At 45.0% G+C, this 26,334-nt stretch overlaps 1 protein-coding gene across 1 annotated transcript in view; it reads left to right on the top strand.

The window, feature by feature from the left end:
- NIN (ninein) overlaps positions 1–26,334 on the top strand; it is a 113,486-nt gene that overhangs the window by 24,292 nt on the left and 62,860 nt on the right. Inside the window, 3 exon segments of the mRNA XM_006160527.3 lie at positions 3,652–3,821; positions 22,300–22,339; positions 24,735–24,925. Coding sequence (XP_006160589.1) covers positions 3,652–3,821; positions 22,300–22,339; positions 24,735–24,925 — 401 coding nt within the window.

Here is a 26,334-nt window from a genome sequence, read left to right as displayed (position 1 = left end):
TCAGGCACTCTGTAATGTGGGTGTGTCAGAGCATCTTGAAACCCCATCTGTGGACTCTTTTGGGTAGACTGCTGCTGCTGACCTCAAAAGCTCTGGTTAGACTGGAAAGGAGGATCCTAGAGCTTTTTTAAAAGAATTATTTATTTAATTTTATTCATTCACTTATTTTATTTTGACCAGAGAGAGAGAGAGAGAAAGGAAGTGAGAAAGCAAGCCACCAGGTCTTGGATTTGAACTGTGGTCAGCCATGTGGGAGTGTCCATCACCTTAACCACCACACCACCTGCTGGTCTGAGGATGATAGTTTTCAAATGCTGGACATAGCAGTGGCTGTTGGCCATGCGGTGTTCTTTCTGAACATCTTTGCATTTGCTGGCTCTCTTCCTCCCATTATCTTGTAACTTCAATAAGGCCAGTGCTGAAAATTGGTGGGGGATGTGTGAGTGTGTGATTTGAACCACTGCTTTTAAGTGATGTGATTCTTTATTGTTCCCATGGATAATTTGTGAAATTCAGGGATGAGAAAACATTAATAGCCCATTTCTTTTTGTGTGCTCATATCTTTATTCTAAAAAGATTATACAGTTTAATTCGATTTCTCTAGACATTGACTTTGTCCCATCTGTACACTCTGTGAAAGTTAGCAACTTCAAGTTTGCTCAGAATTGGTGATTATAATAAAATAATACAATGTGAGCTGACTCCATGGCCTGGTGATTAGGCAGCTAGTTCCCACTTGTCTAACCATGTGGTTAGAGTTCTGGCCCCAGAACTGGGGGCACCCTGGGCACAGGGGCATGTGTGCCTTATAGTCCAACAAGATGGAGAAATGGAGGCAAAGGGCTTGCAGTGTGCCCCACTGGGGGATGCTTTCTCCCTCTCCCTGTCCTCTCTCTCTCTCTCTGGCAAGCACACACACCCTCTGGAAAATTAAATAGATTATAGATATAGATATATGAATATTAATGTATATAATAAGTTAAAAATTTTAAACTCCTGGCAATGCAAACATAAATAAAATAGACTTTACAAGGTCTCTGATGAGTCACAATCTATTACCTTTCATTGCTTAGAAGAAGCTGCTTTGAATCCACCATGGTTCCTATCCTCTTCAGGGTAGTTAGCAGTAGGTGGATTTGGGATTAAATCGTAGTGGACTTTCTAAAGATGGTTCTTTCCCCTCACTGCTCTTTTCCTCTTAAAAAACACAACATGGGAACCAGCAGTTAGCGCAATGGCTATGTCGCTGGACTCCCACGTAGTCGACCGCAGTTCGTGTCCTGGACCCGGTGGCTTAGAACTCATGCTGGGCACGTGTGCGTGCGTGCCCAAGATCCCGAGAGGAGAATGGAGGAGAAGGGATTGCGGTGTGACCATCCCCCCTGGGGGGTGATTTCTTGCTTTCTGTCTCTCTGTCTCTCTCTGTCTGTCTGGCGAGCGCATGCGCCCTATAGCGAAAACCTCTCAAAAAAAAAAAATTCCATTCTTAGCCATGGAATAGGGCAGTGAACCAGGTGAAGTCCCACCTCTCAGGGAGCTTACATTCTAGGAGGAGGAAACAGACAACAAACAAGTCAGGCCAGATATTAACAAGTGCATTGAGGGACCAGCAGATGGTGTAATGGCTATGTCACTGGACTCCCATGTAGTCGACCACAGTTTGAGTCCCTGACCTGGTGGCTTAAACTCATGCCAGGCGCGTGTGCGTATGTGCCCAAGATCCCGAGAGGAGAACGGAGGAGAAGGGATTGCGGCGTGGCCATCCCCCCTTGGGGGGTGATTTCTCACTTTCTATCTCTCTGTCACTCTGTCTTTCTGGTGAGTGCATGTGCCCTATAGAAAACAAAAACAAAAACAAAAACCACACAATAAGAGCTCCTTTGCCGTTTCATCCCCAGGATATGACCTCGCTCTTGCTGGGAAAGTCCCATACTCCATTTCCCGAGGTTGTAAGTTCTTAGATTTTTTCCTAAGCCCTCATGGTCACTAACGGTGTTTATTGTTGTCTACAACTAACATTTAAGAATGTGTAATAAATTAAGGATGGTTCTGCATTGCCTCTTATCTGACTAGCATCTGTGGGTGTCAGCTGCCAACAAGTAGCTCGGGTGTCTGGGCCGCTCCTGAATACTCACAAGCTGACACACTCTCTCCTGATAAAAGGTACCTTCAAATATGCATGTGATTTCGACATAAATTTTGTATGCTCAGATGCTTTCTGTAAGAGAATCGCTCTACCTGATAAAGTGACTTGGCTGGGACTTTTTAAAGGCTTGATATAAATATCGCTAGAAATGATATAGCTTGCATAAATACTTCACTCTGAGCTGCAGGGAGCATTTCCAGGATGCCATTTGTGAATGTAGTGAAACCTGAGCTTGTACCTGAGGAAGGACATGGAGGAGGCACTTAGCGAAACAGGAAAGCTATGAAGGAATGGCTAACCCCTCATGTGGTTTCAGGAGTGGGCAAGGGAGGCTTTCATTCTGTGGGTTCTTATCTAGTCAGCCACATTCATTTTGATGAGAGGTGTACATTCCTCATCTGAACATCTACATGTCTGAGTTCAGACATATCTAAGACTGTCATGTTCAGACAGAACACATGGTATGTTCTCCAAAGAGGCAGTACGTCTCTGTGGACTCTAAGACAACAGAAACCAAAGCACTACCAATCTTTCATATTTTAGTGGGGTACTTTATTCCTCTCATGCTGTGCAAGGTGCTAGAAAATCTATATAAACAATGACATTTGAATAGAGTGAAGTATTTATTTTATTGCTTAAAGCTATCCGTTGTAGAGACCGCTAGTCTATGGTGGCGGTGATGGCGGTGATGGCGGTGGTGGTGATGACGGTGATGAGTGTTGAGCCCGAGACATGTTATGTCAAAATGCTGAAGTCCTTTAAGGTCAAGAGATGACTCTCCCTCTATGCACATTCATTTTCAATTTGGACCACAATGAAACTCCTGATGAGAAAAAAAGATGCAATGCACCATTTTCCTTAATGTGTTTTTGCATTTGCTATTTTATTTCACAGCTCTTAAGTTCATAATGAGGTCTTGATGCCAGGTTTCATATAAGTGACTAGCTGTCATTAATTGATTAGAACCCTCTGTGTCAGTTCCTTTGTTCTGTCATCCTGCTTGTCTGAGAGATCAGAAAGTGGAATGGTTAACAAAGGAGTCACTGAGGCAAGGGAGGATGCTTCAGACTAATTGCTGTGGATAGGGTGTCCGTTTATCGCCACGTCCCAAGACATCCTCCAGTATTTCTCTTTGTTAATATTATCTGTGTTTCTCTTTACATCTGCCTCCTTGCAAAATACCAGTTTAATACATATAAGAACAAATATGACCCCTCCCTTTTCCAGATCATAGTTCAGTACTTTCAAGTCAGTTTCCTTATTCTGGTTATTGCATCTCTCCCATGATAGGCGGATAGATACTCAGGGTGCTGTGAACCATTCAGAATTAGAAGCTCCACTCTGTGTCTGACCTGGTGACTCTTCTACGCCCACACCCCTGCAACTGGCAGTCATAGTGGTTTATTTCGGGGCCGGTATAAGAGACTGCGTCTGATGGCTGTGAGTGTCAGCCAAGGGCTGCAATGCTCACGGAATGTGGTCTCCACTCTTGTCTCCTTCCCTAGACTGCTCACTAGAAGCTCAGCCCAAATATGTGAGAGGTGGGAAGCGTTATGGACGCAGGTCCTTGCCTGAATTCCAAGAATCTGTGGAGGAGTTTGCAGAGGTGACAGTGATTGAGCCACTAGACGAAGAAGCACGGCCTTCACACATCTCAGCCAGTGACTGCAATGAGGTAAGAAGTTGAACAGGCACATTTGTGGGGACCCTGTCCATGTGGCGTGGAGACAGGAGAGCTGAGAGGGTTATGGGAGTGTTCAGACTCTTCTCAGTTACTGCTGCTTTGCTCATCTTTTTGTTTGCCTTTTGAGCATGTGAAGGGACTTCAGAAAGCTTATGGAGAAATGGAATTAGATTGAGAGTCTATTTTAGCGCAGAAAAAAAAAATGGAAACCCATGCATAGTATTTTCATAGCGCGCATTTTCCATGAGCTTTTTGAAATCCCTCTGTGTGTGGCTGATCCTTCTATTGTCCGAATGTTTTCACCTCTGTTGTAGCTTCTGGAGAGCTGACATCTCTGTGCATGCTTCATGTGTATCCATCTAGAATTGCTTCATTTGTCATACTAACTGAGGTCTGCTGCTTCTAGCTCTTCTTGGCAATGTCCCTCTCCTCCACATTCAGTCATTTTTAGTTATTTAACAAGCTGGCCAATTCTTCTCCTCTCCCTTGCCCCAAACAATAATATGGTGTTCATTATAGGCAGGAAATTTGAGAGCCTGTGTATTATCTTTTGTTGTGATATCAAGCAACTTTGACACTTGGTTCTTGCCTCAAGATAAGCCAAAGAAGGGGTCATGTGCTAGCATAGTGGTAATGCAACTAGACCTACATGGGAAAGGTCCTGGGTTCACATCCTAGAACCCCTTTAATCATGCCGGGCACACACATGCCCACGTTCCAGGCCAGCTGAGACTTGGGGCAGATCATGGCCTGAAATTCTGTTGGAGGTTCCTGTGTGTGTTTTCTCTCTCTCATGGAAGAAATAAATAAGTAAATTTTAAAAACAGAACTACCAAGCAGGGCGCAGTCACAGTGCTCAGCAGTGACCATAGTTCCTACCTGGTTCTGTCCCACCTAGCACGTCTCGCTTTCCAGCAGGCACTGACTCGCCTGCTTTCTCATCTCCCTTTTCACTTTGCACATTGCCATAATCTGCCAGTAAAGGAGAAGCAGTAACATTTTCTTTATTCTTCCTTTACGGCTCATTTACCGGCCTCCCATTTATAGGACGTGATTGAAAATGCCATGCTGAGCAAGCTCTAAATATTTCTTGTAAATCCCAGCTCAGACCGTGCCTGCAAATATTTCAGATACTGATATGAGCTGGAGAGGAGACAGAGTGCCCCAGCTCTCCAAAAGTGGTCTGCAGATTATGGGTCGATTAGGGACGTGCCTGTGTGTGCCCGCTGATGTTGAACACCCATGTTCAGCTTACTAAAACGTACAGGAACCCTGCACCAGAGATGGCCCCAGCAATCAGACATGTATTCTCAACTTTCTAGAATATCCACAAACCCAACGATCACTGGAAAGAGCCCAAATATTGAGCAGAAATGAAACTGGCAGGCAGTCTCAAAATTTTCAAGAACATATGGCCAGCCTGCCAATCAGAAGTTTGTATCATTTTTAAGAAACCACTGATGCTTGTCCTCACATCTGAAGTGAAGGAGCAGAGACAGAAACGTGACTGTGAAGAGGAAGCACAGCAACTGGCAGGCAGAGAGAGAGAGAGAGATCATAGAATGGGAAGAAGAATAGTGAGGGAAGACGTGAGGACTGAAGTGGGGAAATGCCATGAACGGAGTGCAGGAGACACAGCCCAGAACCTCACAGAGCCAGGGCAGTCCGTCTGGGACAGGCACTAGTTCTCATACTAGGTCGTCTGTTTCATGGCTCCTCCCCCTCATCCCCTTAAAATTTTTTTTTTAATTATTTAACTTTACTTACTTATTTTAATTTGACTGGAGAGGGACGAAGTGAGAGAGAGAGAGAGAGAGAGAGAGAGAGAAAGTGAGAAGGCAAGCCACCAGGTCCAGGACGTGAACTGTGGTCGGCCATGTGAAAGTCCAGCACCTTTAACCCATCTGTTGGCTCCCGATGAGCAAGAGAGACCAAAAGAGACAGAGAGAAAGCACGTCCAACAGGATCCTCACACCGTGATCCGCCCCAGCCTCAGCCGCAGCCTGTCCCAGATTATGGGTACACGCAGGCCAGGTGTACTCGGAGAGTCTCCTCTGGGGACGCAAACCCTGAACCTTACCCTGTGGGCCAGCCTTACAGAGTACGGTGTTCTCATCTAGCCCTCTCCCCTTTTTCGGAACTCTTTGAAAATTTAGGCAGGGATCTTTTGTTAGTAAAAAAAAAAAAAAAAATGTTACATATACAATTTCAGGAAGGCCAGTAATTCACATACTTCAGTTAGCGTAGTGTTTGTAATATTTTATATTGCTCTTAGAAACACTTTCATCTTACTGCATAAAATCTGTTGGATATCCCTGAGTAGTATGGAATGTATTTGAGACACTTTCCTGTGAAAAGATAGTTACAATGTCTCAACACTTGAGGAGGTAAGTTTTGTTATTTGGAAAATACTTTTTAGTCTATTATCTTGTTTCCCCAACTCTTATCAGTACCTGAGGTAGTAGTATTTTCTGCTAAGAAATTAAATGATTACTTATTGACATGATAGATTCTAGTCACGACCTGGGAATGCCCAGAAAGTTCTTGGGCAGTGCTGACTTTGTTGCTAACAATGTGGGGTTTTTTTCTTTTTTTTAAATGTCCTTGTTAAAGTTTATCTTCTGACACTCTTGAGATTTATTGTTTAAAACTTTGGTATTATGTATAAATTGAGGCTTGAGTCTGGACAAAACCTTTCTGCTTGTTTCTTGTTATAAAGATATACAATTTGGACACCATCCCTAATGCAGACATCCAGAATCTAATTCTTTTTGAGCTCCAATATGATGCCACAAGTAGAAAATTTCATAGCTGTCTCTGATGGTTCCATGTACACAAACTTTGTATCATACAAAATTACTGACAATATTACATACAATTACCTTCAGGCTATGTGTGGAGGTGTGTGTAAGACAGAAATGTTTGTGTTTAGTCTTGGGTCTTATCCTTAGGATATCTCATTATGTATATGCAAATATTCCCAAATCCAAAAATACCTGAAATCCAAAACACTTCTGGTTTCAAGCATTTTGGATTAAGAATACTCATCCTCAGTAGAGAGAACAGTTCCAACCCCCAACGTACTACAGCGTCCTTTACCTCCTCTGGACACTTCTTAGGTGTGACTTCTTGACACTCTATGTGGACACTACCGTGTTCAGCACCCGCCATCAATAGAACAGCCAGTAGAGGCCTGGAGAGGGTCATTTTTCTTGAATCTGTTCTCTGCAAGAACATCTACTAATTCCGCATGGAGAGTATTGCTCATCACAGCAGAGCACCTCCAGGAGTGCCAGACAACGTCTTTCCCCTACCTTCTCCTATCATCAAAATCGGTCTCAAACCAGAGTTCATCCAACTGCTTTCTTGCCTAGAAATGAGGTATTCTGTAAGCTGACTTGAGCCTGCCTTTCAAATCAGTTCATCTCCTTAAAAAAATGAATAGCTTCACGTGTAACCTTTTTTATGTTCCTGTTGGCAGTTAAGAGGGCACATCCCAGCGTCGGACAGCAGATCCGTGGTTGTGGATCTGCTGTCCTTCACGGATGCAGGTGGCCTCTGGGCACCGTCTCACTGGTATGCCAGGTCTGCTGTACCCATCATGTCAACAGGGCATTCCTATTCCCTGGTCAGCTCCACTGTTAGCCATCGAGGGCCGCTCAGTTGTCCAACAGTTCACATGTTAAGTGGCGTGGGCTTGCTCTGGTTGCTGCTGTTCCTTCTAGAGATGCTGCCTAGGTCTCCTGGACCTCGGAGACCCAGATAGGCCCTATTCTAGCATGGCTCCTAACGGGGGAGTCTGAGGAGAATTCTGTGACCTGTGAATTTATTTACTCTTAGAAGGAGTTCTGAATCTGTCAGGAGCTTTCATCGTAGTGTTGGCTGCTTTTTACTGCCTTCTGGTCACCTTGGGCCCTTTTGTCTCCTGTCTTTGAGGAGGTTAAGTTTTATTCCTACTTCATCTCAGTGCCACCAGGCTCTGCTGGGGAGGGAATGGGGCTGGGTCTCCTGATGTGAATGTTTATAAGAAATAGTTTGTGGGGAGCTGAAGTGGTTTGACTGTGGTTTTCCTTTAATTCCTGGATCCTGGCTGAGGGGAAGGTGGATTCTTAGCTTCTCTTTGGACTACAGTTTCCCCTGCTCACGGTCCGGTCAGATTTTTCCTAAAGTGACTTTAGAGTGTTTTGATAAAGACAGTAAAAGAATCCAAAGGATCTAAATCTGGAACCAGCAGGTGGCAAGGTACTGGACTCCCACGTGATTGGCCCCAGTTTGAGTCCCGGACCTGGTGACTTGAAATACACTGGGCACAAGTGAGTGTGTGTTCAAAATGCCAAGAGGAAAATGGAGGAGAGGGGACTGTGGCATGGCCATCAACCCTGCAGGATGATTTCTTGCTTTCTGTCTCTGTCTCTGGCAAGCACCCAAGCCCTAAAGCAAAAATCTCTCAGAAAAAAAATGAAAGAGAGAGAGAATCTAAACCTGTCACCAGAAATGAAATGGAAGGAAAGTCTGGCTGTTGCTACCCAACAAGAAACTAATTTTAGCCCTAGGTTGAATCAGATAATAATCTTCCTTGTCTGAGGACTTGTGGAAGGTAGGCAGTGGGTTGGAACAGTGTCACAAGGACCTGTAAAAGCTTTCACGAAGGGTGGCTCGCTTCCTTCTAGAAACACATCCTGTGAGTGAGGCCCATGGCTTCATAGTTAAGGGAGCCAGATCCCACAAACCATCCAAGAGGACCAACCAAGCTGTTCGAATCCTGGCCCCAGCAGCCAAATGCCAGATACGTGTGCGTCAATGCCCAAAGTCTCGGCAGGGTGGAGAAACAGAGATGGGATTGTGACGTGACCATGCCCCATGGTGAGGGAGGGGCAAGTGGGATTGCTTTCTCAACCCTCTTCCTCTTTCCACTTCTGGTGAACACACATGCCCTCTGGTAAAATTTAAAGAAAGAAAGCTGTTCTATGAGGATGAATGACAAGTCTTCACCTAAGGATAAAATAGTCATTCCGCCCTCCTTTTCCTCTAAGATTGTTTCATAGTAGGGAGGTTGCTACAGGTTGGCCGCAGTTCAACCCTAGGCCCCTGGGTGAGTGGTTCAGCTGTTTTCCTGCATCCTTATTTGGGATGCCTTCTCCCTTGAGCACAACCAAAATTATAGGTAATTCTCAGTAGTCCTAATCCTCTGTGGTCAACCTGTGACTCCACCCTGTCTCTCTCAAGAAAACATCTAGAAATGCAGGCTAGTGAGAACAAGGCTGTTCCAGAGATCGCTTGGAGCAACTGAATTTATATTTAATGTAGGGCCCATGTGAAGCTTCAGGCTTCATTAGTCACAAGCAACTTGGAACTCATCTGGTGACTGTTTACGGGGCGCCATTATGAGTGGGGCCATGGGTGAGAGCGCACGTTGTCACCATGGGGTCGCAAATGTTCTGGCACCTTGGCCTTGTCCCCTGGATTGAATGGAATACACCAGAACAAACCTTGTTACGAGGCGTGCATGATCATATTTGACTTGGTTTCAATTCATGTCTGTAAAAGCCCCAGCAGAAATGGTAAACAGTGTAATCAGCTCCATCCTATTCCCCCTTTCCCGGCCCAGCCCCCAGTGCTTTTTATCAGACAATTGGATTCCTTCCTGCCAAAACAACTTATCTAACCTAGCTATTGAACATGTCTCCTCTACCGAGTTTAGTTTACAAGGCCATAAAGCCATCCTGTAGGGGAGGCTCCTGTAATCCTGCTAAATTTTCAGCACTAAAACGTGTATTTCAGAATTTCATTTGGACACCCCAAAGTGGAATGAGCCAGTTCACGAGTGACAAGGGGCCCCGCATGCATTTGCCTTCCAATTTAGTGTGTTTATCTGGCGAATGGATCCCTCGGGAGTCTGACCTCTCATCTCGGTGGTACTGAAAGGAAAGTGGTGATTTTTCTTTCTTCATAGGATCATTTTCCCTCAAGTCAATTCAAATGGACAGTATTCCAGATGATTCCAAACTAACAAAAGGGACAGTCTCCATTCCAGCCTCAGGTGTGATGAACGAGACAGGCTGGGTTGTCGCTATTTCTGCTTTACCTCATTAAGAAACAGAAGGGAGATTTTCGTTTTGGAGGAGTAAATTGTTTTCCCTTTTATATGTCATAGCCCTTGAGCTGACCTTGAATTTTACGCTCAGGTTTCTTCTGAGGATAGAACGACAGGGAAAAAGACAAAACAAAATGAATTCTCGATTCAATTCTCTCTTACTCATTCCTGGTAGGAAAGGCTGTGTAATTAATACAATTGGGACAGGGCCACTTTGCTTTCTGCCCTGGTTGAAAACAGGGCACACCTTGTTAACTTTTCCTCCACAGGGAGTACGTAGGGCCCAGTAAGATTCGTATCCAGAGCAAGGGGCTTTAAACAATTCTTTCTCCAACCCTAGACAATAGTAGTGTAAGCCAAAACCCTTGGCCAGCGCACTGCGCTTTAAGTGAGAGCCTGAGAGAAGAGTAAAAGCCAATTGCTGCATTCACCCAGGACGGACAAGCAAATTCAGTCTTTGTGCTGGGATTGTGGGGTGTGAGGGTAGGGCGTGATGGTCGCTTAAAAGCTTAAAAAAATAAAACTCACAAAACAAAAAAAACGCCACCAAAATCAAACTTCTTCAAGAAGTGTGAAACTGATTTATCTTCTCCTTATGTTCATTTTCATATATACATAATTCCACAGTTAAATTTATGAATTATTCATTTACATTGTATAGAGTCAATATTTAATTCTGAAGCAAACTTCTCAACCACTGAGAAAAGTTTTGCTAAAATCTTTTGAACTTGAACTTTACCTGTGTCCCCATTACACCACGGTAGATTGTTTTGTTCCAGTCTTTGACAAGGCAGACAGTTGCCATTTAACCTCATCAAATGATATGAGATCATCAGGATAGGCTTTTTTAAAAAAGAATTATTGTATCTAACTTTATTTACTTTCATATATTCTTAAATTTAATCAGAAAGGGACAGAGCGAGAGAGCGCGAGGGAAAGCAAGAAGGCAAGCACCAGGTCCAGGGCTCGAACTGTGGTCAACCATGTGGGAGTGTGGTACGTTCAACCACCACACCACCTGCTGACCCCAGGATAGGCTTTATTATATTATTGTCATTATTGTTATTATTAATGGAATTCCACTCTCTCCCTTTTTATTTCTTTTTAAATTTTCTTTTTAGATTTATTTATTTTTGGAAGTTTTTGCCTTAGAGTGTTTGTGCTCACCATAGAGAGAGACAGAGACAGTGAGAGGAAAAATGAAAAATTATCACCTGGGGGGACGGCCACACCACAATCCCTTCTCCTCCATTCTCCTGGGATCTTGGGCATTTGTGTGCACGCGTGTCCAGCATGAGTTTCAAGCCACTGGATCTGAGACTCGAACCATGGTCGGCCATGAAGGTGTCCAGCACCTCAACCACCAAGCCACCTGCTGGCCCCTCCCTCCCTTTATATTTCTTAAATCTTATTAGTTCTTCTGGCCATTCCTAGAAACAAGACATAATTGTAGATCACTTGGAAATGGCATAAAGAAACCCCTTCAAAGTTATTTTTAATAGGGTGTCTTGTCTAACAGGGATTTTCAGGCTTTGCTGTTCCTGGTGAATCTTCCTGACCTGATTCTAGAGGGAATTCCCTTGGGAGTTCAGCCCCTACCCCGACCTCCTTCCAGATCAGCAGTTTCTAATGCTGTATTTGTCTTTTAACTAGAAACTACAATAGACAACACATTGAAAAACTAACAAGTTAATTATAATAATGGTACTAACTTTTTCAACTCTATCATTAAATATTTTCCACATAGAAAAATATTCACCAATCATTGAGCAACTCTGAAGAGCAAGAGAGGTATTTAAAAAGTGCTTTAAGGACTTTTTAAAATTCAGTGAACCAAGAGAAGTCACCAACGTTTTTAAGAAAAGAGGCTTAAGGCTCAAACTCTGAAATTCTGCATTTCCTCATGCTGCCAGGACTGAAGGCTTTTTGGCAGTGTAGTGGGGCTCATCTAAATGTGTGTGCATTTAAAAACCATACATTAATTTCTGTTATCCCCAGCATTTACTTGTAGCTTTTAATTGCTTTTAAAGATAAAGGCACTGATTTGCATTCTAGTCATGGCAGCCCTGCCACTGAGCAGCTTGTCCCTGAGTTCAGAATTGAGATTGGGAGCTGGGCTGTTGAGGCCCTCTGTTGAGTTCTTCAAAGGCAGCAGAGTGGGAAATGAACCTCAGGCCCGGGAAGCGTATCCCTGCACACACAATTGCTGGCCTTGCTGGGCACACTGAGCTCCTGATAGCAGGCTCAGAGCGTGGGCCTTGTAAATATTGAGGACAGTGAGTAAAGTGTGCCATGATTTTAAAAATCCTGAAGTTTTGATCGTAAGTATTCTCTTTAAACTGATTTCCATTATTGTTGTTTTCCCAGAGACTTCCTGTGTTGAGCTAAGTGTGCTTCTCTTAAAATGGACAATACAGCTCACTTTGTGTGAGGAGCCATTATTCTAGTAAATTTCCTTCCTCTTCCCAGGCTTGCAAGGCTCTTCCCTTTCAAAAAATAAAAAATAAAAAAAGAAAGAAAAAATCTGCTCCAGGCTCTGAAGCCGCTAAGATCAGCTCAGCACCCTCTGCTGGGAAAGAATAGCCCCGCGAGTGCCCCCATAATCGTTTTAATTAGCTGTACATTCTGCAGGGCACAAAGGTCTGTGCTGGAGCAGATGGCTGGGGGGGGCAGTGGCTGGCCTATTGTGGGCAGGGGCGCGCCAGGCCCACAGGCTGCAGATGCTGGCCCGGCCTGGGCTGGAAGCTGGGGATCCGAGAAGCTCAGGCCATCTGCTCTGCAGTCCAGCAAAGCAGGTGTCCCTCCAAATAAAGCATTCCTGGAATTGGGGCCGCCTGTGCAGCCGACGTGTGCGAGGCACCCTTGCCCAGCTGTAGGACAACTCGAGCTGGCCACAATGGGCACTGTGACATTGAGATGTATGGCTGGAGGTCCAGGGTTCCCCTTTGTGTGCTGAAGGGGGAGGCGGGCGGACTGCATTCTGTAGTTGTCACTTTGGGGCTGGCAACCTCTGACCCTCTCTGCTCTGTCCGCTCTCGATGGGGTGAGCCAGCGTACTTGGTATGGTAATGAGGAAGCCCAGGGCAGCCTCTGCCAGCTGTGGCCGCCCAGGGGACACTGTCTGCAGGGGAAGGACCTCAGGGGAAGCCCTGATCCTGAGTTGAATCAAGTTGCTTGCTTCATCACAATCACCATGTTCAAAGCTGTAGATTTCCCCCAGTTTTATCAAGGTGTAAGTGACAAAAATTCTGTTTGCGGCAGACAGCATGATGTTTTGAGATATGTATACACTGTGAAATGATTGACTCAAGGCAATTAATGCACCGAAGCTATAGTTTTCTCTCTCTTTTTTTTTTTTAATGTCACAGAGCACAAAGTTTTTCCTCCATTTCGTCAAAATCCTGGGCATATAAGCCCCGTGTGTTGCTTCAAGGGCTAGGATTCAAATTCCAGTCCGTCATGTGGGCTCCAGCTTCTTCTGCACTAGTGCTTAACCTCTGTGCTCCAAGGCCTACCCCAAAGCTATAGTTGTTTTTTTCTTTTCTTTTCTTTTTCTGGGGGGTAAATTTTTTCTATAGGGCACGTGCACTCCCTGGAAAGACAGAGACAGAGAGACAGAAAGCAAGAAATCACCCCCCGGGGGGGGAGGGGATGGTTTTCTCTCTCTCTTTTTTTTTTTTTAATGTCACAGAGCACAAAGTTTTTCCTCCATTTCGTCAAAATCCTGGGCATATAAGCCCCGTGTGTTGCTTCAAGGGCTAGGATTCAAATTCCAGTCCGTCATGTGGGCTCCAGCTTCTTCTGCACTAGTGCTTAACCTCTGTGCTCCAAGGCCTACCCCAAAGCTATAGTTGTTTTTTTCTTTTCTTTTCTTTTTCTGGGGGGTAAATTTTTTCTATAGGGCACGTGCACTCCCTGGAAAGACAGAGACAGAGAGACAGAAAGCAAGAAATCACCCCCCGGGGGGGGAGGGGATGGCCACACCACAATCCCTTCTCCTCCATTCTCTTCTCGGGATCTTGGGCATGCATGCATATGCACCTGGCATGAGTTTAAAGCTGCCGGGTCTGGGACTCAAACCACGGTTGACTACATAGGAGTCCAGTGGCGTAACCATTATGCCATCTGCTGGTCCAAAAGCTATAGTTTTTGAAGAGTCCCTTATGGGTTATTCCTTTAAAAAAAAAAAAAAAAAAGTCTTGATTTAGGGCATATACTGGTGAAAGAGAGAGAAATCACCCCCAAGACGATAGCCACACTGCAACCCCTTCTTTACTCATTCTCTTCTCAGGATTTGGGGCACGTATGCTCACATGCCCAACATGTTGGCCATGTGCAATCCAGCCCCTTAATCTCCACGCCATCCACTGGCCTTGGCTTTGTTTGTTTATGTATTTTTAAAGAATTTTTCATTTAATTTTAGAATTTATTATTATTTTCCAATTTGCTACAAGGTATGTGTGCTCACTAGAGAGACAGAGAAAAAGAGAAGGTGAGAGAGCAGCCTCCAGGTCCAGGACTCTAACCACAGTTGGCCAGGTGGAGAGTCTGACACCTCAACTACCACACCACCTTCCGGCCCCTCAGGTTTCTTCTTCTTCTTTTTTTTTTTTTTAAGAATTATTTTACATATGTAATTTTATTTGTTATTATTTTTAAAATTTTGATCAGAGAGAAAGGGAAAGTACAAAAATAAGCCACCAGGTCCAGGACTCTAACCACAGTCAACCGTGGGGAAGTTCAGTGCCTTAACCACCACACCATCTGCCAGCCTCATTATTAAAGCTGACACTGGTCTCTGTCTGCTGTTTCTTCTGCCCTGTCCAGTTGTGTTTTTTTGGTAGAAGTTTTTGCCTTAGGATGTGTGTGCTCACTGGAGAGCCATAGAGAGACAGAGAGACAGAAAGCAAGAAATCAGCCCCCTAAGAGGATGGCCATGCTGCAGTCCTTTCTCCTTCCTTCTCCTCTCAGGATTTTGAGCGTGCACACACACGTGCCCAATGTGAGTTTTAGGCCACTGAGTCCAGGACTCGAACCATGGTCTGCCATGTGGGAATCCAGCAACATAACTGCTACGTCCAGCTTTTAACATAGTAATTGTAATATTTACTTACTTAACAGATGCTTAGTCGTAAGGTTGTAGCAGGCACTGTTTGAAGTCCTTTCCAATACTAAGCATACGCTCAGAGGTAGGTATTCTTCAACTACTCCTGAGGAAACTGAGGCCCACAGAGGGCGAGTAACTTGCCCAGCTCACACAGCTGGTAAGCTTTGGAGCTGAAACTGAGCTCAGGGAGGCTGGCTCTGGAATCCCAGCCCCTAACCACATCATCGCTCTGGCTGAGAAGGTAACAGTAGCTAGCGTTTCCTAAGTGCCAGGCACGTGCCTCCATGTCCCATCAGGTGGGTAGGAGTGCTGTCCCCACTTGGTAAGGGACTAGGGGCTTAGAGAAAGTGGCCAGTGTTCATCGGGCCCTTCTGCTTTTACACGCCATGATTTTGCCTCCAGAGTCAGGAGTAGCTGAAGTTCCATGAAGTGACTTTATTTTTAATACATGTACCACAGAGAAGAGAGAGTACCCCCGCCCCCCACGGCAGCCTGGTCATGGCGTAACTGCCTTTCCTTATTCTTCCTTGCCAACAGGATCCTGGGCATATGTGTACGTAGATGCCTATTGTGGCATGTTGTTGTTGTTGTTGTTGTTTCATTCCTATTGTGGTATTTTGTTGTTGTTGTTGTTGTTGTTGTTTAAAGAATTACTTTCTTTCACTTTATTTATTTATTTTCATTTGACCAGAGAGGAACAGAGTGAGAGAGAGAGTGAGGGAAAGTGAGAAAGCAAGCCACCAAGTCTGGGACTCGAACCACAGTCAGACATGTTGGGGTCCAGCGCCCTTACCCATCACGCCATCTGTCAGCTCCTATTGTGTTTTTCAAGCCACTGGGACTGGGATTTGAACTGTAGTCAGCCATGTGGGCTCCAGCTCCCTCCACACAGTGTTTAACTACTGTGCTACAGGGTTGGCCCCAGAATAATTTTTTTTGAAGAATTATTTAAACTTTTTTATTTGCTATTATTTTTTAATTTGACCAGAGAGAGACTGAAAGAGAGAAAGGGAAAGTGAAAAAGTAACCCGCCAGGTCTGGGACTTGAACCATGGCTGGCCATGTGGGGAGTCCAGCACCCCAACTACCATGTCACCTGCTGAATGGCATTAATTTTCAGAATAATTTCTAGAGGTATTAATACATTCCTACTCTGGCGAGAAGCCACGTAAGATTTGAAGGGAAGAAATTAAAAACATCCTCTCTCATGAACTCAGAATGGTGAACATACCCCAGCACTAACCTCTCCCTTCCTCCCCAACTTTTCCAAAGATTTTCTGATTCTATCCCTGCCAGTGCTCATGGCAGATCTGGGGTAGAGGCCACCTGCCAGGCCCTCACTAGGAGGAAACCATAAGCAATTACAGGACTCTGTTCCAGAATGATGCCTCCTTTTATTGGTGGTGTTCCAGCAGCTGAATGGTCTAATCCCCCCAGTCTTCTAACCTGCCTTCCCCTCCGTCTCCCCCTGCTTTTTAATTGGAACTACTGGCTCCAGGCAGTGGGAATGAAAATAAATGAGCTGTGAATGAATTGAATCCCCCCACACCCGCCCACTCTCTGAAATTGCAATTTAATAACACACTGTTCAGCTGCCATGTGCTCTCCTCCCTCTTATTAAAGGAACAGCGACCAGGGAGAAGCACAGCACGTCTACTGCATGGTATGCTCCATCTCCAGCTGTGGTGGTCTTGGGGTGACCGACCAGCCATTAGCATAAGCTTGCTTCTCCTCCTAGTAGGGAGCTCTGTTACTTGCAAAGGGTCAGGAGAGGAATGCTTGGGAAACTGCCACTCTGAGATCTGAAAGCTTGTTTAAGTTATGTCCCTTACCCCGCCACCCCCACTTGCCTTCAGAGTTTGTCTGAGATCATTTAAGCTGAGGGGTTTAGAGGGCTGTTCCATGCCTAACACTATTGGGTTGGACTCTCTCAAGAATACCTCTTTGGGATGGTGAGCTGAGTCCCTGGGCAGGTCTCGGATGTGTCTCTGGTCTTCTCACACCCTACCAAGTCTAGGAGGCACTGGGGCCAGTGGCGTTTGTGGCCTTTGCAGCACCTGGGCTCCCCCCCAAGCCTTCTCCATCTGCCACAGTCCAGGAGGGGTAGCAGACTTTGCCCAGTGGCACTCCGTGAAGGGAGAGAACCTGCCCCACCCCAGTTCCTAACCCACGGCACAGGAATTAATTTCCTGAGGATTTGCAGGCAGGTGGGCAAAAGAATTAGTGGAAGTTGTACCTGTTTCTCTTACATAAACAACATTTATACCAGTAAGGGAAATGAAAGAAAATGGTCTCCTACAGCCCTTCAGCTAAAATGTACCTCAATTTATTATCTTGGTTTCCTTCCAGTTTTTGTCCAATTGTATAAATATTTTTGCCAGTGGTAATCATAGCGTGGATAGCATTTTTGTTATGGTCTTTCATTCAACGTTTCAAAAGATGTTTTCCTATGTTTCTACATGGTTTTTAATTATACTTCTAATGACTACATTATAATGTATCATTATACTTTATGCCCTATTGTTGAAATTGTTTTCAATACTTTATTGTTACCAAAAAATGCTATAATGAACATACTACAGATATAGCTTTGCTATTTCTTAGATTTAATTGTTTTTGAAAATAAAATGAAATTCTAATGATTGGGTCAAATAGCATGAAGATTTGTATTGCTTCTAATACATAGAGGCATTTCCTTTACTAAAAGAATAATATCTATTTACATTGCCGCCAGTAAGCAGGCCTGTTTTAAATCATAACTTGATGGTAGGGAGTCATCACTTACTTTGCTAATGTTTTTTGTAACAGCGGTTCCTTGATTTTAATTTATATTGCTTTGATTTGCTGTCGAGATGAACCTTCGCCCATATTTGTTTAATTATGTTGCCTCTTATGTGAATTGTCTGTGTTCTTTGCATCTCTGCTAGAGACTTGACATTTTTCTTACAGATTTATATGAATAATGGATACCTCTTCAGGCCTACCCAAAAGAATGCTTTAAGTTTAAACATAGTAATAAAAAAATTCTGCAAATATAAATTTAATATGTATTACATAAACACATGTCCAATAAATAAAATTTTTATGGTGCTTATTCTGTGCCAAGCACAAGTCTAAGCGCTTTACCGTAACTCTATGAACTGTGTACAACTTTATTCCCATTTTATGGGTGGGGAAAATGAGGTAAGAGAGGTCAAGAAATCTGCCTGCAGCCAACATGGTAGGCAAGCCGCGATTAGCACCAGGCACTCTGGCTCCCAAGGCTGTGCTGCCCCCTCCACATTTCTCTCTTATTAGTTAGAAGTAAAAATGAGGGAAAGGGGCCCATAGGTAGTGCGGAGGTCAAGGCGTTGGATCCCACATAGCCAACTCCACAATTAGAGTCCCAGACCCAGCTGCTTGGAAATTATGCTGGGTGTGTGTGCGTGCTTGCCAGAAATCTCAAGAGGAGACTAAAAGAGAAGGGATTTCGGTGTGGCCATCCCCCCTAGAGGGGTGATTTCTCACTTTCTTTCTCTTTCTCACTCTGGTGGGCACATACACCCTATAGCAAAAACTTCATAAAATATGAGAGGGAGAAAGAAACAAGGAAGTGAAAAACATGCTAGGTGTGCATGTGTACATGCTCAGAATACCCACAGGATGGAGAAATGGAGAAGGGTGTGGCGTGACCATGCCCCAGTGGGGTGGGTGCTCTCTCCCTTTGTCTCTGTTTCTCTGTCTCTCTCTGGCTAGTGCATGTCCCCTCTGGCAGTTAAAAAAATTGTCCTCTACTTCTCATTTTATTTTTTTAATTTACAGAGGTCACATGCACTTGCCAAAGAGAAACAGAAAGTGGAAAAGTACTCCCCATGGGCGATAGCTGCATCGCAGTCTCTTCTCCATTCTCCTAGGAATTTTGGACACACACACGAACAGAGTGTTTTTAAGCCACCAGCCCAGGATTCAAACCCCATGGTCAGCCATGTGTGATCCAGCTTCCTGAACCACCATGCCATGGGCTGACCCCATCCCCTGCTTCTAATTCGGTAGATTTTATTTTGACCACAAGTTCTTTGACCATAAAATCCTATCTTATTTATTGTAGGTGGATTGTTTTTGGTTTTGCCCAGGCTGTGTGCACTCCCCAGAGACAGAGGGAAAGTTAGAAATCACTCCCCAGGAGGGATGACCTTCTCCATTCTCCTCCTGGAATTTTGGGTAACACACACGTGCCCAGTGTGATTTTCAAGTTGCCAGGTCCGGGACTTGAACCACGATTGGCCATGTGGGAGTCAAGCGCCTTAACACTATGCCACCTGCTGGCCCCTACTGTACATGGATTTAATTCCACCAAGAAGAAGTTGGGTGTTTCCAATTTATATGCTGAATAATAAATTTTCACAGTTTTGGATGTCTAAGTGTTAGGAGCAGTTACTCATTTTCTCTCTTGGATAAAGACATAAATATGGAAGGACAGACAGGCAGGATGCTTTTATTCATGGAGCTTTCTTGATTTAAAATTTTTTATATAAAAATAGTTGGATTCTGGCCAGAAACAATAATGTGAAAAAATGGACTCCCACGTGGCTGACCGCAGTTCGAGTCCCAGACCTGGCTGCTTACTTTCTCACTTTCTTTTTTTTCTCTCTGTCTCTCTCTGGTCGACTTCAAAAAGAATAAATAAATAAAATAATGACAATGAATAAAATTAAATAAAATAACTCTTAAGAAAATAAACAGACAGAGGACTGTTTAGCAGTCCCTCCCTGCCCCTGCTGTGCTCATGCATCCACTCGTTTGGAGATGTGTCTCTCTCTAGAAATGTGGGCCAAGTGAGCTGATGAAACTGTCATACTAACAGGCGAGCAGATCTCGCCGTGTCCTGATTTCATTCCCGCTGGCACCATGAACATTAGCGACTCTCCATTGTAATCTGAGTAAGTGCGTCAAACCTTCACATTTTGCGTTACAGCCTTTTGGTGTCCTCTTGGGTGAAAATAATCCATCTCGGCATTGTCAGTTGGGGGTTTCAGTTTAGCGAGGCCAAATTAGGTGAACTCTCAGGATCGGTGCTAACTTCAGTATCTTCCCAAGTAAAACATGGGATGATGAAATCCTGTTTGTCCCTCATTTAAAAGGTGAAAATGACTACAAGTGAGTGTATAAAGCAGATGAGTTTAGGTTACTTGAAAGAACTTCAGCTCACAACAACTTGAACAAATTACTGATAGGCAATGTGTAATCTGAGAATTTTTTTGTTTTTAGGTTTTTGCTATAGGGCGCATGTGCTCACCAGAGAGAGAGAGAGAGAGAGAAAGCATCCTCCCACCCAGGGGATGGCCTGCCACAATCGCTTCTCCATTCTCCTCTTGGGGTTTTAGGCACACATCCACGCATACCTGGTATGTTTTTCAAGCTGTCAGGTCCAGGACTTGAACCACAGAAGCAGCTATATGGGATCCAGAGCCTTAACCACCATGCCCTCTGCTGGCCCTAATCTCAGAGTTTTAGGTGGAGCCCAGCTGCAGTGGCATGTGCTGCTAAGTCACTGCGCTCCGCCGGCGGGACTACATGGGAGGCCCCTGTTTGATTCCCGGTCCTGGTCCAACCTAAAGATGAGGTGTGGTGGCATATGCCTATAATCCTAGCAACTTGGAAGGCTGAAGCAGGAAGGTTGCAAGTTTGAGGCTGGCCTGGGCAATATAGTAAGTAAGACCTTGTCTAGAAAAGGGGAGGGTGATAATTTTAGGTGGCATATCATCTAACATGAGGAATTCTAGCCCTAGAAACAACTTAATTAGACTTATTTTCATGTTGATCTTTTTTCAGGAGTCTAGGAAATCAGCCTTGTACTGATCAGCCTTCACAGGCAATGGGCTGGTTATTTGTTATCAAAGGCAGCTTCATTTATTTTAGAGAGAGATTTTTTGCTATAGGGCATGCGAGAGAGAGAAACACAGAGACAGAGACAGAAAGGGAGAAATCCCTCTCAGGGGATGACCACGCCACAATCCCTCCTTCCTCCATTCTCCTCCCAAGATCTTGGACACACATACACATGCCCCTGGCGGGAGTTTGAAGCTGCTGGGTCCAGGACTTGAACTGCTGTCAGCCATGTGGGAGTCCAGCAACGTAGCCATCATGCCATCTGCTGGGCCTGGCAGCTTTATTTTTAAAGTTGGATCTTTACGAAGACAGCAGCCCAGTTTTGAAAAGGGGACTCACCTTGTCTCAGAAGGGCTTCTTTAAGTGTCTGTCAAAGCTCCCATTAGCTAAAGCCATTGGCTGGAGAGACCAAAGCTACTGTGGACCTCCTTATTGCACCCGGCTTAGAAGTAGAGCTGCACCAAGCCTGGCCAGTGGGTCAAGGGCTGGAGGCTGGTACTGACTTGTGCCCTTGGCTGACTGCCTTTGCACAGTATGCACAGTGTAACCGTCACCTTGGGGAAGACGTAGTGACATAGTAGTGGCAAAGGGGCAGGACGGTCCAATTCAGATCAGCTTCACTGCTTTCTAATGTGGTTTACTGGTAATCTGTATTTTATTTCACTTGAGATTTCTGTCCTGTTTTTGAGTTGCCTCTTTCTCCCCACGCAGTGCCACAAGCACTCAGACTCATCCTAGCCTCCTTGCTGGAGGCTGTAGATAGTAACTAATCCCTTCTTTCCCCTTGGCTCCCGGCAGGTCTGTTTAGACATTACTTCTTCCAGGAAGTCTACCCTCATCTACCACATCTGAGCTCTCATTAGGTCCCACCATAGCGTCTTGAACTTCTCTGCTGTAGCCCTTGAAGCACTGTTGCCCTTCCTGTATTCCTGTCCACATGTCTTCATGAACATGTAAACTCTTGAAACAGGAAATGTGCTTTTCCTGTTGTTGCTTGTGTTGCCAACACCTAGCACAAAGGTAGGCGCTCAGCACACATGTACAGAAGAACAAAGTCATAAATGCATGCGTGCACAAGCCCTTTTTGGTTGGTAGATACTGAGTAGTTGCTTCGGCTTGTAATTGGTTGGTAGGTTTTGCTATCGAATACGTGACCTCAAACAAGAAAGGCAGCTCCTTGGCAAAACATGGCAGAGGACTGTGTGGGGTCTCTGAGGGGTCTCCTCCTGATTGGCTGATTAGCTGAGCACAGTCCACCTGGGTGGAAGCATTGGCAGGTCCTAACCCTCGTGACTCACTCAGATGATTTCACAGTCAGAGAGAGACCTGGTCTGGGAGAAGGTGGGGTAATTCTTTCTAAATACATTCTCAAGTAACTCATTGTCTCTTGCCTTCTCTAGCACTGGAAGACACAACGCAGTGAGGAGTATGAAGCGGAAGGTAAGAGTTGAGTGTATGCCTTGGACTTGCCAGGGAGGGAAGGGCTGCTATTCTTAGGTATTCTCCCCACCCCACCATCCCACATCGCTTAGCCTTCTCTAACAGCCTTGTGTGCTCAGGCCAGCTGGGAATTAACATGAAGAGCACCACTGACAAATCATTCATTCCCAGTGATAGCTCACAATGGCAACTAGGATGCAGAACTCCATCTGGAAGCTAACTACTCTCTTTTACCAAGTAACAAATAAATTGCAAACAGACGGAAATAGTGACTTACAAAAACATATCCCTTGACAAGTTTCAGATATATTTAAGAAGCAGCAGAAGGGCCAGAACGTGACACAATGGTGATGCCACTGGACCCACAAGGATCTGCCCCAGGTGCACATCCCAAGGCCTCCTTGTGCACGCCAGGCAGGCTCTGACTGAGGGTGGTGTGAATCAAGAGTGGAGACCTTGTTAGGGTGCCTGTCTCTGCCTCCCCATCTCACCGCCATTGAATGAACTAGTTACTGAATAAACTTAAAAAAAAAAAAAAAATTATTCTAACCCATTGATCCTTTAGCCACTAGATGGCACTGCGGTTCCGCTGACAGACCCTCTGCCCACTCCACTGCCTACCCTGGATTAATTGTACTTAAGTGTAATTATAACCTGCTCTCTAGGTCTCCAGCCTGGAAAGACACAGCAGTAATGGGCTTAATTTCTGTCGATAAATGCTAAATGCTCCTTTCAAACTTTCAAGGCTCTTCCAAGGCACACAAAATTGTGCCAATAATTACCTCATTCCTAAGCAATGACTTGACAGAATCTCTAATACGTAAGTGGAGAATTTGGAAGTGGGGACTTTTATAGAGGATTAATCAGCAGTTTTGATTTTTAAATAAATAGGATTCCTAAGTATTCAAATAGAACTTATCCTTAATATGTAGATAATTAGGAACATACAGTTCACAACTATGTTTTTGTTTTTGTTTTTTTGGGGGGGAGAGATTTTTGCTATAGGGTGCGTGCACTCGCCAGACAGACAGAGACATAGAGACAGAAAGCAAGAAATCACCCCCCAGGGGGGATGGTCACACCGCAATCCCTTCTCCTCCCTTCTCCTCTCGGGATCTTGGGCATGTATGGGCATGCACCCAGCATGAGCTTAAGCCACTGGGTCCAGGATTCAAACCATGGTTGACTACATGGGAGTCCAGTGATGTAGCCATTATGCCATGTGCTGGTCTCACATCCATTCTTGCACATTGCATTGCTTGTCTTCTGAGGGTCCCAGCATTCAAATGTAAAGATTTGGGAATACGCCAATCTTGAGACTGTTATCATGAAATGATTTTCTCCTCAGTAAAAGATGCTCTAGTATTAGATTAGAAAGAAAGTGGAGGGGCCAGCAGGTGGCTTGGAGGTTAAGGCACCTGGATCCCCATGGCCAACTGCAGTATTTTGAATCCCACACCCCTCACACTGGGGGGATGTGGGTATATATCCCAAATCCTTAGAGGAGACTGGAGGAGAAGGGATTGTGGTGTGGCCATATACCCTGGAGGGTGATTCATTCTCTCTCTCTCTCCCTCTTTCTCCCTCTCTCTCCCTCTCACTTCCTTTCTCTCCCTCTCTCTCCATCTCTCCTCCCTTCCCTCCCTCACTCTCTCTGTCTTTCTGGCGAGCACATGCACCCTATAGCAAAACTTAAAAAGAAAGAAAGAAAGAAAAGGAAAGAAAGAAAGTGGAGGTAATGAAGTTTGGAAACCATAGCTGAGGCAGGGCTTATATAGCTTTCTGGGGTGGCCCTTTCCCTATCTTCTCATGACCTCACTGGAGCCTAAGCTTGTGGTGTTCCCAGTTGGAACAGAACAAGCCTAGAACCTGGTGCGTGATTGCAGAGATAATGTTTCTTACGCAGGCGTGACTGCCAGCAAAAGAGTGCATCTGCTCTAGCTACATCCTAACAACCAGTGGTTCCATTTCATTGGACCTGCAGGAACAAATCAAGATGGAAGTGACAGTTATTCTCTTCTTGTAATACTAATTTTCAAAAGCACGTTTTTCTTTCTTTTCTTTTTTTTTTTTTTGGAGAGGTTTTTGCTATAGGGCGCATGCACTCGCCAGACAGAGAGAGACAGAAAGCGAGAAATCACCCCCCAGGGTGGTTGGTCACGCCGCAATCCCTTCTCCTCCATTCTCCTCTCAGGATCTTGGGCACACACGCACACGCGCCCGGTGTGAGTTTAAGCCACCAGGTCCGGGACTCGAACCGCGGTTGACTACGTGGGAGTCGAGCGACATAGCCATTACGCCAACTGCCAGCCCCAAAAGCACATTTTTCTTTAAGAAGAAGCATACGCTCTTTGCAGTTATTTTGGAGACAACACAATATGTGATTTTATTTCAGGCCAGTTGAGGTTTTGGAACCCAGATGATCTGAATGCTTCGCAGAGTGGAACTGCCCCTCCCCAAGACTGGATAGAAGAGAAACTGCAGGAGGTTTGTGAAGATTTGGGGATCGCCCGTGATGGTCACCTGAACCGAAAGGAGCTAGTCTCCATCTGCGAACAGTATGGTTTGCAGAGTGTCGACGGAGAGGTGAGCCTTGCAGCATATTTAAATTCGAGAATAATAATGACAGTAAAAGCTTAGCTGGCCACATGTTAGGGACAGCTGTACCATGACTTCCTGCAGCTTGTTAGACTCCGTTTTCATGTTTCCTATAAAGTCATTCATGAAAATTGCCTTCCAGGAGCTCTCATGAGGGAGAAAAGGAAAACTGACCATAGCTGACACTTCCTGAGCCCATACTGGGTACCACTCATTGTGTTAAAGCATGTAACCCCGCGTGACACCGTCAGACAAGTTTAGCATAGCCATGATATGTTTCTAAAGGTGTCATTCACAGAGCAAAATGTGGAGAAAACATGGTGGGAGAATTAAGCAGAGAGCTCAGTGGATTTCAGTTGGGGGGGGATATTTCGAAGGGCAGGCTGATAAGTTTAGGTTTGGGATCATCTCAGTATCATCCCTCAGTCCTTAAGAAGATTGGGCAATAGATAGGGAAAACGTGCTCGCTGAGGTTGATCTGAGCTACTTGACATACTGGTATGAAGAGAGCCTTGGGTCAGATAGAACCGCCAGGCGCCATCACAGTATTCTGGTCATGAGGAAATGGAAAAGGGTGGGTTAGTCCTTTTAGGAATGCAAAGAAGAGTCTGGAAGGAGCCCCCAAAAGACTCTCACTTGGTAAAATGTTGGGCATGATGTTTTCTGAAAAAATCAAGGAAAAAAATTGGCAGGACCGTGTACATGAATAGCCATGAAAAGAATAAGGTCAACTGTTGGTATGGTGGTTAAGGCAGCTGGAGTCCTGGCCCCAGTGTTCTAAGGCACATGCCAGTCACATGTATGTATATGCCCAAAGTCCCAAAAGGATAAAAGATTGCAATGTGGCCATCTTTCCTGGGAGGTGCTTTCTCACTTTCCCTCACTGTATCTCTCTGTGTGTGCCCTATGGTAAAACTAAAAAGAAAGAAAAACAATTAAGAATAGGGCCAGCCAATGGCATGGTGGTTGCAGCGGCTGGATCCCACAGGGCTGACTGTGCACGCAGCAGCTTGAAAAACACTCTGGGCACGAGTGTGTGCATGTCCAAAACCCTGAGAGGACAATGGACGAGAAGGGATTGTGGTGTGCACGTTCCCCTTGCAGGGTCCTTCCTCCTTCCCTCTCTCTGTCTCTCTCCAGGGAGCACACATGCCCTATAGAAAAGTAAAAATAATTTAAAAATATATATATATAAGCATATACATAATTTCTTTTAGAGGTTTTTTGGGTTTTTTTTTGACATAGGGCACATGCACTCGCCAGACAGACAGAGAGAGACAGAGAGACAGAAAGTGAGAAATCACCCCCCGGGGGGATGGCCACGCCGCAATCCCTTCTCCTCCATTCTCCTCTCGGGATCTTGGGCACACACACACGCGGCGTATTGTCAGCCACCG

The sequence above is a fragment of the Tupaia chinensis genome, unplaced genomic scaffold (assembly GCF_000334495.1).
Source record: "Tupaia chinensis unplaced genomic scaffold, TupChi_1.0 Scaffold000688_1, whole genome shotgun sequence".
In the NCBI taxonomy this organism is placed as follows: Eukaryota; Metazoa; Chordata; class Mammalia; order Scandentia; family Tupaiidae; genus Tupaia; species Tupaia belangeri.
The sequence above is the reverse complement of the archived record's forward strand: the minus strand, read 5'-3'. Positions and strand labels throughout refer to the sequence as shown.